This window comes from Gigantopelta aegis, chromosome 3 (assembly GCF_016097555.1).
Source record: "Gigantopelta aegis isolate Gae_Host chromosome 3, Gae_host_genome, whole genome shotgun sequence".
In the NCBI taxonomy this organism is placed as follows: domain Eukaryota; kingdom Metazoa; phylum Mollusca; class Gastropoda; order Neomphalida; family Peltospiridae; genus Gigantopelta; species Gigantopelta aegis.
This window is the reverse complement of record NC_054701.1, coordinates 65014119-65028984: the sequence shown is the minus strand read 5'-3', so window position 1 is coordinate 65028984 and position 14866 is coordinate 65014119. Positions and strand designations below refer to the sequence as shown.

General features: G+C 38.8%; 1 protein-coding gene across 1 annotated transcript in view; it reads left to right on the top strand.

The window, feature by feature from the left end:
- The window catches only part of LOC121368783, a 21345-nt gene extending 6764 nt beyond the window's left edge, over positions 1-14581 (top strand). Inside the window, exons 4-6 of the mRNA XM_041493531.1 lie at positions 5326-5447; positions 6437-6572; positions 14122-14581. Coding sequence (XP_041349465.1) covers positions 5326-5447; positions 6437-6572; positions 14122-14357 — 494 coding nt within the window. The 3' untranslated portion in view covers positions 14358-14581. The remainder of the gene's footprint in view (positions 1-5325; positions 5448-6436; positions 6573-14121) is intronic.
- The last annotated feature ends 285 nt before the right edge of the window (positions 14582-14866 follow it).

The window sequence follows — 14866 nt, the reverse complement described above, 5'->3', positions numbered from 1 at the left end:
TTATATAATCACCATATCACACTTATTGATATTTTATAAAAAATAATTGAATTATGGGTATGGTCCATAATTCTGAGAAAAATAACGGCTATTTGGAGAGCAGAGGTGTGACGTATTATTTTGAGTCACGTGACGGGCATTCCCCAAATAACCGCAGTGTCAAAACGATTTACCAAACTCGTGTAACGAGAACACTTGACCGTCCTCTGCGACGTAGGGTCAATATAAAAAACAACAACAATGAAAATATGTTATTAAAAAATAATAAAAACATGTACTGTATGATAATAAGCTGATAAATTAATTTATTTTAGTAATAGAAGCATGTTAAACGTCGACAATGCCGACTAGTTAGGCCTTTGCATCTATAGGTAAATTTATCGTTAGTCGTACGCGAAAAACTCTTGTCAAATTCAATATTATGCAAAATATGCCATAACAGCTAACATGAGATAGGAATTGTTACATTTTTAAAGAATACTCTGAACTAGACGGTGTTTATATACGATGTGACTATATGTACGAAGGCCGTGTATATAGCCTCCACTAACGAGGGCTGGCTATATTCACAGCAAAAATGTATATAGGCGGTAAATAAGTACATGTATTTGATTGATCCATATTACCGAACCATCTGGAACAGGAGGAATACATACTAAGTACTGTACGAACAGTGCATTTTCCGAACAGGGGAGGGGGTGGGCAAGTATATGAATTTAACGGACCCTTTTGTGTACGTTTTCCATAGATATATGAATAGCGTGATATTGTCCCTACAGTACTAACACAAATTTATAATAAATAAATAAATAAATAAATAAATAAGATGTTTTATCTGGAGGAGTTTTGGCTATAAAAATGCACGATTAACGTGCGTGCACACACGCACAGACGGTAGACCGAACTTGTCCCTGCACGTAGAACTGGATTCAACTGGGTTAAGTAATAAGTAGCCAACCTTTGGACAACAAAAGATGCAACAATACACTGGGGTTTTTACGCTATATATTAAAACCGAAATACCACTTTGCGAACCAGTCAAAATAATTTGCACACGCGCCTGATAATAATAATAATAATAATAATAATAAATGGTGAGTTCATGTTCCGACTTTTTATTATTTTATTTCAGCGTATTTGCAGTTATTTTCATCATGAAATAATATATTTTTTATTATTTGCCATGTATATAGCCGGCCCTCATTTGCCAAGTCTCTATACACGGCGATCGTTTATATGAAATCCAAAAATACATTATACGGTTGTCGTATATATAGCCTCATAACTACGAGTCTGTTTTTCCGTATTTTAAATGTCTCATTTAAAGAAGAGTTTCAAATTTTAAAACTGAATCGTGTCATGGAATTCCCTCGATCGTAGTTCAATTAAAATGTTTAGGATCATACAATAACTAGGTTTGGTATTCCATATGAATGTAATTTCCATTGATAATGCATATTTAGAGAAATAAGGCCCACTAAATCCGTGATTGAGCTCCTTTAATAACTGATCTATAAACTTACACCATTTTTTTTTTTAAGAATACTAATACGTTTTGAGCTGAAGAGTTGCTGGAATTTATATATATTTGGTCTATTCACATAGTATTTGTTAAGATATTTTAGTCTTTCTTGTCTAAATTTTGTGCATATAAATAGATAATGAAATTCATCTCCAACAATATTGCTATTACAAAGCGTACAGTTTCTATTTTCATATAAAATGTTTGTCCACCTCCCCTTTTCAATTGGTAAAAAGTGATTTGAAATTCTAAATCGAAAAAAATATTGTGTACATTGTTTTAGCCAGAATGTTAAAATATGATTCTAGTTCCAATTTCTCTTTAAATATTCTATAAGTAGTTACTTTGTTGGTCGTAAAAATGTCATTGTTCCATGTTTGCAGATACTGATCAGAAAGTCTTCTCTTCACTACTTCTTTTAACCACTCCACGGATTTAAATGACTGCTGGTCCCAAACGTTATTCAATCCAAGCTGGTAAAATAGATCTCTGATGTTAAGTATCCATTTATAATGCGTACCGAATTCAATAAAAATCGTAATACATTATTTGGTAAGCCTTTACAGATGGTTTTAGACTTTTAGCCGTTAACAGCCGTGACCAAAACAAATATTATTCTTAGATGTATTTTCAGAGATATAGGTGTTGCACACACCTACCGATTAACGTCGACTCGCCGGTGTCGGCCCGGGACGTAGAAAATCCTATTTTGTGTAGTACCGGTTTGCCGAATTATGAATGTCCTGGGAAGTAGAAGGAACTAATTGGTTTACATGTCTGCATTGCAGTGTGAGCCGTGTTTTCTTTACCAACGAAATGAGAAGCGTTTATATTCTACATAGCATTCCTGTTCAGGGTAGCAATTGAGCAGGCGATTGTATGTGTTTTCTTTTCTTTTATTGTTATTTCTTCTTTTTCTCCTCAGTTTTGTTCAGTTTCAAATATGCAGCCAATCCGATCAGACGTCGTCGAGTGTGCTGTGCATTTGCCCCCCCCCCCCCACCTGGGGGGACTAATTGCAACTTACGGAAACCTGATGGAATACCGCGTCTCGTACACCGGGTCACGGGCGACCGTGACCTTGGTGTACGGAGACCGCATACCGAAGAAAGGAAGGTGGAGGAAAAGGAGACGTGCGACAGCGGCGGCGCAGGGGGAGTCAAAACCGGTGGCTAAACCACCGGCAGCGACTCCGTCTGCTAGACCGCCTAACGCCACTCAACTGGAGAGGAAGACGAAGATGGAAGTGGCCCCGGCCCCAGTCATCACCGTCCCTTCAACAGTCACCGAGGAAGTCGACGCGCCGGACACAGTTATCTGCGATCCGCCGTCTACACGACCCGATCCACCGCCTATCTACCATGGGATACAGGGTTTATCGCCGGTTAAACGGACGACACCCGAGACCCAGGCCCGGAAGACGGCTGTAATCAAGAGAAAGGCGACCACTCCTCCGAGTGCCATACCAGCCAAGCCAAGTCGCCCCATCAAACCGCCGAAGCCAGAGAAACAACCAGAGGAACCATGGACGCTTCAGGCCAGCAAACTTCATCCGCGGTACCATCAGCTGATGAAGACCAACCTAGAAGACGTGCGCCAACTCACTAGTGAGCCACAACACAAGGCGTACCATCCGCTACCTACCGAGCCTGATGAAGGGGACTTCGCCGTCCACCGAATCCGGGATGAAAGGGGGATCAACGCAGTTTGCGTCACCATTCGCCGGAGGGGGATCTACCATCAAGCGCTGCTACTTAAAGAAATGGACAACCCGTCGCTACATCGTGCCCTCAAAATCATCGCGGGGAGCGAATATAGCCACATCATCAAGCTACTAGCAGACTCCCCCTACCGGCAGGATCTCCCACATCTCGACGTCACTAACTTCATCGGCTCGCCGTAGACGCCAACCTTTGCTAGGACAGGTAACAACCTCCTTTTTGGGCTAGTTAGACTTTAAATGTTTTGGAAGCAGTTCAAAATTCTTATGTTTATTTTTTTATAAGTAGTCTAACGCATTTTACTTTGGCGCCCGTTCAATTGCTCAAAATCACCTTAAAACCTTTTGGCCGAGCAGTCTTAACTATTTTGGCCCCTGCGTGTGCTGTAACCTCACCGTGGTGCAGGGGTGTAACATTCTCTTTGAGAATGGCCAATACAGCACAAAATTTAAGTTTTGAGTAAAATTCAGTATCCGTAAAATTCTGTGATATTTGTGTTTTTGTACAGTTCTTTACACTGTTTTTGTTTAAGTCTTGAATTTTTATATTGATGTTGATCATCACTTTATTTATTTGCATTACCATAGTTTGACACCCAATAGCCGATGTATTTTTCGTGCTGGGGTGTCGTTAAACATTCATTCATTCATTCATTCTTAACTATTTTGGGTTAAATTTTAGAGTCCGGACATGTTTTTGGATGCAGTTACTCTTTGTAGACTTAGGTAAAAAACAGGCTTCACCGAGGAATCGAAATTCAGCCAATCAGAGCACGGCTCCCACTCGGTGTACTTCAAGTTTACGAAGTGTCTGCTATTTGGTCCGCGCTCGCGTTGACCTTACTAAATGGCTTTCTTCCAAATTCCGCCCACCTCAAACTTACCCCCCCCCCCCCCCCCCCCTCCTGCTCCGGAGTTAGTCACTGGCGAAGTCAGAGGCTAAATCCGTAGTGGGCGTGCCTGAACCTCTGTGGATAGGGGCACGAGAAAATAGTTCCCAATCCCAATCAGTTTTGTTTTATTTTGCTCCTATTGGTCTCTACTGTTTTAAAGGATTACTGTCCTGGGTAGTATTTTATATCTGCTCACAACTACGGAAAATGTTTTGCGTTCAAAATGAATCGTGGAACTGAATTATGGAAACAATTAATGTGTTACTGAAGTTTGAATAAAAATGTTATGCTACTTTTAAATTGGATAGTTTGTTGTATTAACATACAAAAATTAACAAACAGACAGACTGGTAGTCCAGTAGAGCTAATTTTAATCAGATTGAACATAACCAGTGACTAAAGCGCTCACTTGATGCGCGGTCGGTTTAGGATCGATCCCCTTCGGTGGCCCTATTGGGTTATTTCTCGTTCCAGCCAGTGCTCCACAACTGGTGTAACAAAGGCCGTGGTATGTACTATCCTGTCTGTGGGAGGGTGCATATAAAAGATCCCTTGCTGCTAATCGAAAAGGGTAGCTTATGAAGTGGCGACAGCGGGTTTCTTATCTCTATCTGTATGGTCCTTAACCACATGTCTAACGCCATATAACCGTAAATAAAATGTGCTGAGTGCGTCGCTAAATAAAACATTTCCTTCCATAACCAGCGACATGAATTCTTAGTGCTAATAACTGCACTGTGGTCCAGAATTAGTTCGTTGTTACCTTTTTGACTGCACACACCGTCAACCAGGTAAAAGGGCAATTAAGGAGTACCGGGACGTAGATAGATCCTAATTGGTGCACATCAACAAATCCCGCGACGTAGAATTCATTTCAGGACCATTTATACAAGTTTATCTACTTCCCGGGCCATAGCCCGCTTCTCCTTGTGCCGTCCATATAGGCAAGCATCCTCTTCCTCCTCCTCCTCTTTTTTTGACAGATCATAATAAACCAAGAAGACCGTGGCTTTGTTCCCAGTATAACAAACACGGAACTCGGCTAGCTGTCAGAAAGTTCAAATCATGCCCCAGGGTGGGAGAGGGGTGGGGGTGTATTTCGCGAGAGCAGGTTGAACGTTTACCTAATTGCTGAAGTTAATCAGAATGTTAAAACAAATTCTCTGTTATTATTAATTTTCTGTTTTCAGGCTATTTAGGATGTGATCTAGACCGACCCAGTGGAACTGAATACCACGTACAGGAAGAGAAGGGAACCCGACCAATGCCGTGCCATAATTATTGCAATAAGTATCCGTTTGTTGCAGCGCAAGTAAGATCATTTTATAATAGTAGTATCAGTGGAATAATAGACTGGTCTTGAACATCTGTAGGGCTTTCGGGACGATTGCTTGCTGGCGCTTGCTAACGGTTGCGATCCATTCACTCTACAGTGTACATTTTTACTCAGTAGATTGCGAGCGTCCGCGAACGCTCGACCTCCTGAACACACTTTATATCATTATGATTTTAAGAATTGATTAAAAAAAAATTATACACTTTTGTGCATTTGAGACGTAAATACATCTTCTCCGGTTCATCATTGTATCGATTTATTGTATTGATTTGTTTAATTAATGCATTAATTAATTTATTTTCTTTCTTTCTTCTGGGCACACACATCAGCCACCTTGGTTGTCCTTACAAGACAGTTGGTTAGTGGTAAATTGTTAGTGGTTAGTGAGAGAGAAGCCAGTGTGTCTTTGTCCAGTATACGTAATTGAAATTCAGACATTGGTTTCACGTTTTAACCGGTCAGCCACCATATTCGATTTTGCCCAAAAAATATTAAATTTATAAAATAGTAGTAAATGAATTATTTTGGTGTAATGTTTTTGTACGTATGTAATTCATGGTATATTTACATTTTACAACAAACAAGCACACGCACGCACGCACATGCTAACACACACCCACACACACTAACAAACACGCACACATACACACTAACACACACACACACACGCGCGCGCGCGCGCACACACACACAAAAGCAACAAAAAACCTAACAAACAACAAACAAGCAAAAGACAACAACAACAACAACAACAACAACAACAACAACAACAACAACAAAAAATGAAGCAAAAAAACCCCAAACAAAAACATACAAAAAACAAACAAACAAATCAAATAATTAAAATAATAATAATAACGGTCTTTATACAGCTTTGAGACTGCCCCTTTAACTGATTTTCTTTTCAGTATTAGGCCATCGTGATATTTTAATTATGTTTGATAGATTTTATTTATTAACCACAGGGAAATCGTCATTGTTTCTGCATGAAGGAGAAACCGACTGTATTGAACCTAGAAATCGAGAGGTGCAATTCTAAATGCTACGGAAACCCACTGGTGCCATGTGGTGAACAGAACGCAACGGCTTGGTTTAGCATGGGTAATATGTGTGTGTGTGTGTGTGTGTGTGTGTGTGTGTGTGTGTGTGTGTGTGTGTAGTGTAACCTCTCAAAACTGGACCCTCTGTAAACCAGAATTCCCTCAAAACCGAACATTTTTCACGGTCCTTTTAAAAAAAAATCAGTACAGAAATTAACCTCTATAAACCGGATACCTCTTTAAACCGGACATTGTACTTGGTCCCTAGGGTGTCCGTTTTAGGGGTTTCACTGTATATATATATATATATATACACACACAAAGAAAAAAGTTAAGCACCCCTAGATATAACTAGTACTGAAATAGCCCCATTCGTAAAAACTGACGAATATGTCAAGAATGGTGTTCCGTCGAAATAATGGGAGAGTTAAATGACATCTGTGACGTCCCATAACAGAACGATATGCACGTGCATCATGCCACCCATGCTTTGCTCAAAATGCAGTATCAATACACTGCAATTGTTGACACTTGACGTCACTGTCTTGCATTGTTGAAGTTTAATTGTTGAATATGGCATGTCGACGGTTATCAGAGGCCATGCAGCAGGTCAGACGACTAAAGCAGCCCATACAATTTAATTGACAATAATATTGATACAATATTATTGATGAATATTGATTGGCCACCAACGACGCAATTATTTACACAATATTTTAAGTCATTTGTCCTCTAGTCATTGCTCTAAGCTATTGTCCTCGCTTTTGATACGCGAAAACATTAAAAAGAAAACCATGGTCCTAACAATGGTTAGTGCAGAGAAAAAAGTTTGGCCATGTTCAACTGCTTAAGGAACTTAGAAAAAATGAGCAGGCGTATTATCGATATTTTCTTCGTATGGATGTAATAGCAAATCATTATTAAATAATTAACATTATATTCATAAAAATACTAATTTGTCTAATTTTGCATTAATGATGACATCAATAGGTAAATATGAGAAAATGCTTTTGAAAAAAAATGCCAGTAAATATAGCAAGAAAACATAATTCAAAGTTAATATATAATTTTAATAAAAATAAACGAAATAAAGCAGACAGTGGATTGATAATTTTATTAATGTTATATTTATAAAGAAGAAGAAATTTTCTCTCCCCTTCTTTTTCCTGCCTGGGCATGTTTAACCTTAGATGACTGGCTTCAGAATGAAATAGTGTGCACTAATTTGACAAAGTGCCATCAACGACACAATAGTATTGAGAAACCTTCAATAAATATCTACAGATTTTTGATTCTGTCAATATATTGTGTCAATCAAAAACTTGCTTCAATATCACACACTAATGATCAATAATATTGTCGATTTTTATAATTGACAATATTATTGTCAATAAAATTGATCGTGTATGGGCTGCTTTACTGGAGGGATGAGACGAAGGGTGGAAGCTGTCATCCGGGCACGTGGCCGGTTTACCCGCTATTGATGATTTGTGTCATGAATGTGGAGTTCAAATGACATTTTTCATCATCAGTCATGATGTTGACTTGTGTTTCTGACTCTGCACCTCATATATATATATATATATATATATATATATATATATATATATATATATCTAGTGGGAGGGTGCTTGATTGGTGTGAGAGGGTAGAACGATGGGGGTGCGTTTTTGTCTACCTGAAGAAGACCCTACATTACATGCGGATCTCAGCCACCGCCAACAGAACCGCTCCGTTCCCAATTGTATATATGCCATGTCACCCAGCGGCTACCCACAAAACTGCAATGGACCGACTACTCTACTTGAATGACATATACACTACTCAAAAGAATTTAAGGGTCAAAAATTTATAACCAAATAAGTTTCAGAGTGTATTAGATTGATGATGTAAACTACACCAAAAATTTAATTTATTGTTCCATATTTACAAAAAAAAACAAAAATAAACGTCACTGTATACAAGAAAGTCACATGACATGCTGTCAAAGTTGAAGGTTGTCAAACATGGATTTTACACATTAGAACATTCGTTTAATAGTGTGTGAATCCACCCATGGCGCGAATACACTCGACACATCGTTGCCTCATGCTGTTGATCAGACATCTGAAGAACTCTTGGGAATGGCCTGCCACTCTGCCATAAGAAGTTGACCCAGATCATGAAGGTTGGCCGGAGGGGCATGGTTATCCCGAACTCTCCTGCCTAATTCGTCCCAGGCGTGCTCTATTGGGGCCAAGTCAGGCGAATATGCTGGCCAATCCATCCTGGCGATACCTTGTTGTCTGAGAAAGTCCGTTACCACCCTGGCGCGGTGGGGTCTGGCATTGTCATCCCGCAGAACTGCCCCGCCGCCAATCTGCTGAAGGCCTGGGAGAACCAACGGCCGGATAATCTCATTCAGATAGCGGATTCCATTCAGATTGCCATCCACCACATAGAGGGGGGTCCTGTGGTGGATAGAGATGCCGCCCCACACCATGACGCTGCCACCACCGAACCGGTGACGTTGTCTAACGTTAACGTCAGCGAAGCGCTCCCCAGGACGTCTGTAGACACGAACCCGACCGTCGTTGAACTGGAGACTAAACCTGGACTCATCAGTGAACATCACTCGACCCCACTAAACACGTTGCCACCGCAGATGAAGCGTCCAGTCGCAGTCCGCAGATTGTCACGTAATCGGCGTGCAGTGGTTGTGCGTTGACGTAGAGCCATATTGGTGATGTAGCGGTCCTCTCTATTTGTAGTGCTTCGGGGTCTTCCCGAACGTGGACGATTTCGAACAGAATTCGTTGCTTGGTACCGTTGCCACAGTCGGCCAACGACACTCTGACTGACACCAAGTCTCAGAGCAACATTTCTTTGCGTATTGCCATCCTGAAGCCAAGCAATAGCCCTTCCTCGATCTTCGATAGTCAGTTGACGTCATACCATTGTCGAATTTGGAGTGTGCACCGTACACGAACGCAAGCTCCAATTATACGGAAATTCAGCATTGGGAACATGGAATACACATGTAAAGCATGCAAATGAAGCGCTTTGTGAAAAAGCAAGTTATGGGCACTTAGCAGACCTTTCGCTTTCGCCCTAATTTACGTGCAAATGTAAGCATGTTTTCGCCATTAGAACTAGTCGACAGTGTCAATGACAGTGGATTTTAATTCATTTATGGGTTGCTTAGACCCACTTTCGTCAAAATGGAACAATACCATGCGTGACATTATGGTCTAGCTAATATAACTGACATTCAGAAAATAATGTCGAAAATATCGTTTGACCCTTAAATTCTTTTGAGTAGTATACATTATCAGTGGTAGTTACAAAGCACTGAAAAAAGGTGAAGATAAAGAAAGAAATGTTTTATTTAACGACGCAAAGAACACATTTTATTTTCGGTTATATAGGCGTCAGACACATGGTTAAGGACCACACAGATTTTGAGAGGAAACCCGCTGTCGCCACTACATGGGCTACTCTTTCCGATTAGCAGCAAGGGATCTTTTATTTGCGCTTCCCACAGGCAGGATAGCACAAACCATGGCCTTTGTTGAACCAGTTATGGATCACTGGTCGGTGCAAGTGGTTTAAACCTTCCCATTGAGCCTTGCGGAGCACTCACTCAGGGTTTGGAGTCGGTATCTGGATTACAAATCCCATGCCTCGCCTGGGAACCGAACCCAGTACCTACCAGCCTGTAGACCGATGGCCTAACCACGACGCCACCGAGGCCGGTTTTGCTGATGGTTACTTTGCCCATCCCTTAAAATATGATTTTGTCTTCAAGGAGCGTAGAGGGGCGGGACGTAGCCCAGTGGTACAGCGCTCGCTCGATGCGCGGTCGGTCTGGGATCGATCCCCGTCGGTGGGCCCATTGGGCTATTTCTCGTTCCAGCCAGTGCACGTACGACTGGTATATCAAAGGCCATGGTATGTACTACCCTGTCTGTGGGATGGTGCCTATAAAAGATCCCTTGCTTCTAATCAAAAAGAGTAGCCCATGAAGTGGCAACAGCGGGTTTCCTCTTTCATTATCTATGTGTGGTCTATAACCATATGTTTGACGCCATATAACCGTAAATAAAGTGTATTAAGTGCGTCGTTAAATAAAACATTTCTTTCTTTTTTCTTTTCAAGGAGCGTATATTTAGATAAAAGTAAAGTTAAATCGATAAAGTTAACATTAGTTTATGGTTGATACATATCTGATACACGGACTCTCAAATTCTCAAAAACACTGGCTATGTGTTACACATCGTCATTTATGCCTACTCTAAGAGATATACTGTTTAAATCTGTTTTACTGTGTACGTAGGCCTACTTTGTAGCTCTAATAAGGGGGGAAAAACTTACTAATCCCACCTTTCTGTCACATAACCGCCGCAAAGTAATTTACAAAATACCTTGTATGGTAGACATACCAAACTTTATACGAAAAAAGATGTGACGTCATTTTTTTTTAATTATCATTTTTCAGTTTGAACACCACACAACCGCAGTTGGTGAAAAACGGACGAGTAACTATTCAATGGTCCTTTTATTTTTTGCGAATTTTGAATAATTTTATAAATTTGAATAAACCTTATTGAAATTAAAACATCATAGTTAATGCTATTTGAGTACAACGTCTTATAAATATATGACAATCGTTTTGTAAATTGATCGACGGAGACAGAAGACGACAGCGGAGGCGGCTACCATTGCCGTTGAAATGACAGAATTTACCTTTGTACACAATATTTTGCACGATGTGAATACGGTACCTGAGAGTAAAAAGATCCTTGCGAAATGCGGAATGTCGGCAACAGGAGTCAGATCAGTGATAAGGATTCCACACATTAAATGCATCTCAAACTTTGCAGCTACTCCTCTGTTAAGTCCGGGGAGGTTGTCCAGATATCAATGGCTCTACTGATGAAAATAAAGATGACTTTGGCGCTCGTGTGGAATTCCCTTTGTTCATAAGACTATTCCCTTTTAAAACTAAAACACTTCTCCACAAAATGATGTTGTGTTTAACTTTTAGCACATTATAACAAACACTTTCTTCAACACCGTTGTTTGAAAAACACAATCCTTGTTTGTAAATACTCGAGCAACACTTTAATTTAAAAAAAAAATGAATGAATGAATGAATGTTTAACGACACCCAGCACGAAAAATACATCGGCTATTGGGTGTCAAACTATGGTAAATGCAAAACATTAAATGATGAATCACATCAATATAAAAATTCAATAGTCAAAAGTAATTAAAAAAAAAAAAAAAAAAAAAAAAAAAAAAAAAAAGTAATTAAAGAGAAGAAAAAAGTAGATAGATTACGGACGGACGATAGACGGATAGATAGATAGATAGATAGATAGATAGATAGATAGACAGACAGACAGACAGACAGACAGATACTTAGACAGACACTCACAGATAGATAGATGGACAGACGACTGTACGGATATATATATATATATATATATATATGTATATATATATATATGTATATATATATATATGTGTGTATATATGTGTGTGTATGTATATACGTATATATATATATATATATATATATGGACGGACGGACGGACGGATAGATAGACAGATAGAAAGACAGACAGACAGACAGATACTTAGACAGACACACACAGATAGAAAGATAAAATGTGTATGTATGAATAAATGCTGTGATGAACTAACAATACTTTTAATGGATGGACAGTCGACTGTACGGACTGAGAGATACGCCTTCATTGGCCAGCAGTTAAATTAGTATTTAATATGAAATTAACTGAGAGATACGCCTTCATTTAATGTATTTAACATGAAACTAACAATTAATGGATGGACAGTCGACTGTACGGACTGAGAGATACGCCTTCATTGGCCAGCAGTTAAATTAGTATTTAACATGAAATTAACAATTAATGGATGGACAGTCGACTGTACGGACTGACAGATACGCCTTCATTGGCCAGCAGTTAAATTAGTATTTAACATGAAATTAACAATTAATGGATGGACAGTCGACTGTTATGTCGGTTCAATACTTTCATATAGCTCTGAAATGTGGGGATTCCATAAAGCCCCAGATGTAGAGCGTGTGCATCTGAAATATTGTAAATATGTCTTATCAGTTAAAAAGACAACACCCAATATTTCTGTATATAGTGAGCTGGGCCGTATGCCAATGTTTATTAGCAGATATGAAAGAATTATTAAATATTGGTTAAAGATAGTTTCGAATAGAAACTCCATTTTATATGAGGTTTACAATATTTTAAGAGTAGACGCAAATAATAATATTTCATATAACGGATTGAACTGGGCGTATGGTGTTAAATGTCTGTTGAATAGTCTTGGTCTGTCAGATGTCTGGTGGAGTCAAGATCAAGTGTTGCCTTACTTACCTTTTATTAAACAACGGATAATGGATCAATACTTACAAGAATCGAACGATCAACGTCATTTTATTTCTAAATTAAAACATTATAATAAGTTCAAACAAAGTTTTCAGTGATAAAAATAATTACTTATATCTCATCACCACACTTAAAACGCTCACTAACCAGATTACGATTATCCTCTCATAGTTTATTATGCGAAACGGGTCGATATCATAATATACCTTATGATCAGAGATTTTATATATTATGTAATATGAAAGTTATAAAAGATGAATATCACTTTGTGTTAGTTTGCACAATGTATAGGGATTTAAGACAACAGTATTTAAATAAGATTTACAATAGATGGCCAAATATCCAAAAGTTTTATAGGCTAATGTCTTGTGATACCCCTAAAATGGTTATTAATTTAGAAAAATATGTACATCTTGCTATGCAGAGACGCCAGTTATTGTTATAATTGGTTTCTTATCTATTCCTCACAGCTTTATACTTTCATGTATGTTCTTCAACTAGCCTTCTTACTTACTGAGTCACTGACTCTACATTTAATTTGTATTTTTCATTGTATGTTTGCTATAAGTGTTATGTAATACGTTATGCAATAAACATGTTCTACCTGTACGGAGTGACAGATACACCTTAATTGACCAGCAGTTAAATTAGTATTTAACATGAAATTAACAATTAATGGATGGACAGTCGACTGTACGGACTGACAGATGTGCCTTAATTGGCCAGCAGTTAAATTAGTATTTAACATGAAATTAACAATTAATGGATGGACAGTCGACTGTACGGACTGACAGATGCGCCTTAATTGGCCAGCAGTTAAATTAGTATTTAACATGAAATTAACAATTAATGGATGGACAGTCGACTGTACGGACTGACAGATACGCCTTAATTGGCCAGCAGTTAAATTAGTATTTAACATGAAATTAACAATTAATGGATGGACAGTCGACTGTATGGAGTGACAGATACACCTTAATTGGCCAGCAGTTAAATTAGTATTTAACATATAATTAACAATTAATGGATGGACAGTCGACTGTACGGACTGAGAGATACGCCTTAATTGGTCAGCAGTTAAATTAGTATTTAACATGAAATTAACAATTAATGGATGAACAGTCGACTGTACGGACTGAGAGATACGCCTTAATTGGCCAGCAGTTAAATTAGTATTTAACATATAATTAACCATTGCAGAGAGGAAGTTCCTGACATCTCCTTGGCCAGTGGCAGCATACATCGGTCTATTCGACACAGAGACACGGGGCATTTGGACCTGGGAAACAGAAGGTCGAGCTAACTTCACCAACTTTTATCCCTCCATGATTGCAAAGGACAGTCGTTGTGCGGTTCTTACAGAGAAAACTGGATGGACATGGAGATCTGTCCCGTGCAATGCGAGATTTAACTTCATATGCGAGAGAACACTTTAGTTTAACTTTGGCAACAATTAGTCTGCCACCAACACCCACCCACCCAAAATCCAACAACAAATTTGGGAGCTTATACGCCTATTTAGAAACCGATCCTAAGAATCGTTAAACAAACTTTGTACTATGATTAAAGTTACTTATAAAGTTGTTTATTGTGTTTTATTGTAGCCTATTCATCTGTCGATCTGATAATCTGTGTTACTTGTATTAAAATCTTCTGTAAACCTTGTTTTCTTTTCTCTGTTCTGTATTGCATGTTCACCACAATATGTCGTGAAATAAAGATTAGGAGAGAAGAAGAAGAAGAAAAATATATATATATATATATATATATATATATATATATATATAAAGAGAGAGAGAGAGAGAGAGAGAGAGAGAGAGAGAGAGAGAGAGAGAGAGAGAGAGAGAGAGAGAGAGAGAGAGAGAGAGCGCTAGTAATCATGTGTCTGTGCCGCGTAAGTCAGCTACAAGTGCAACGGTGGTAAATAACCTTTAGTCCAAACAGA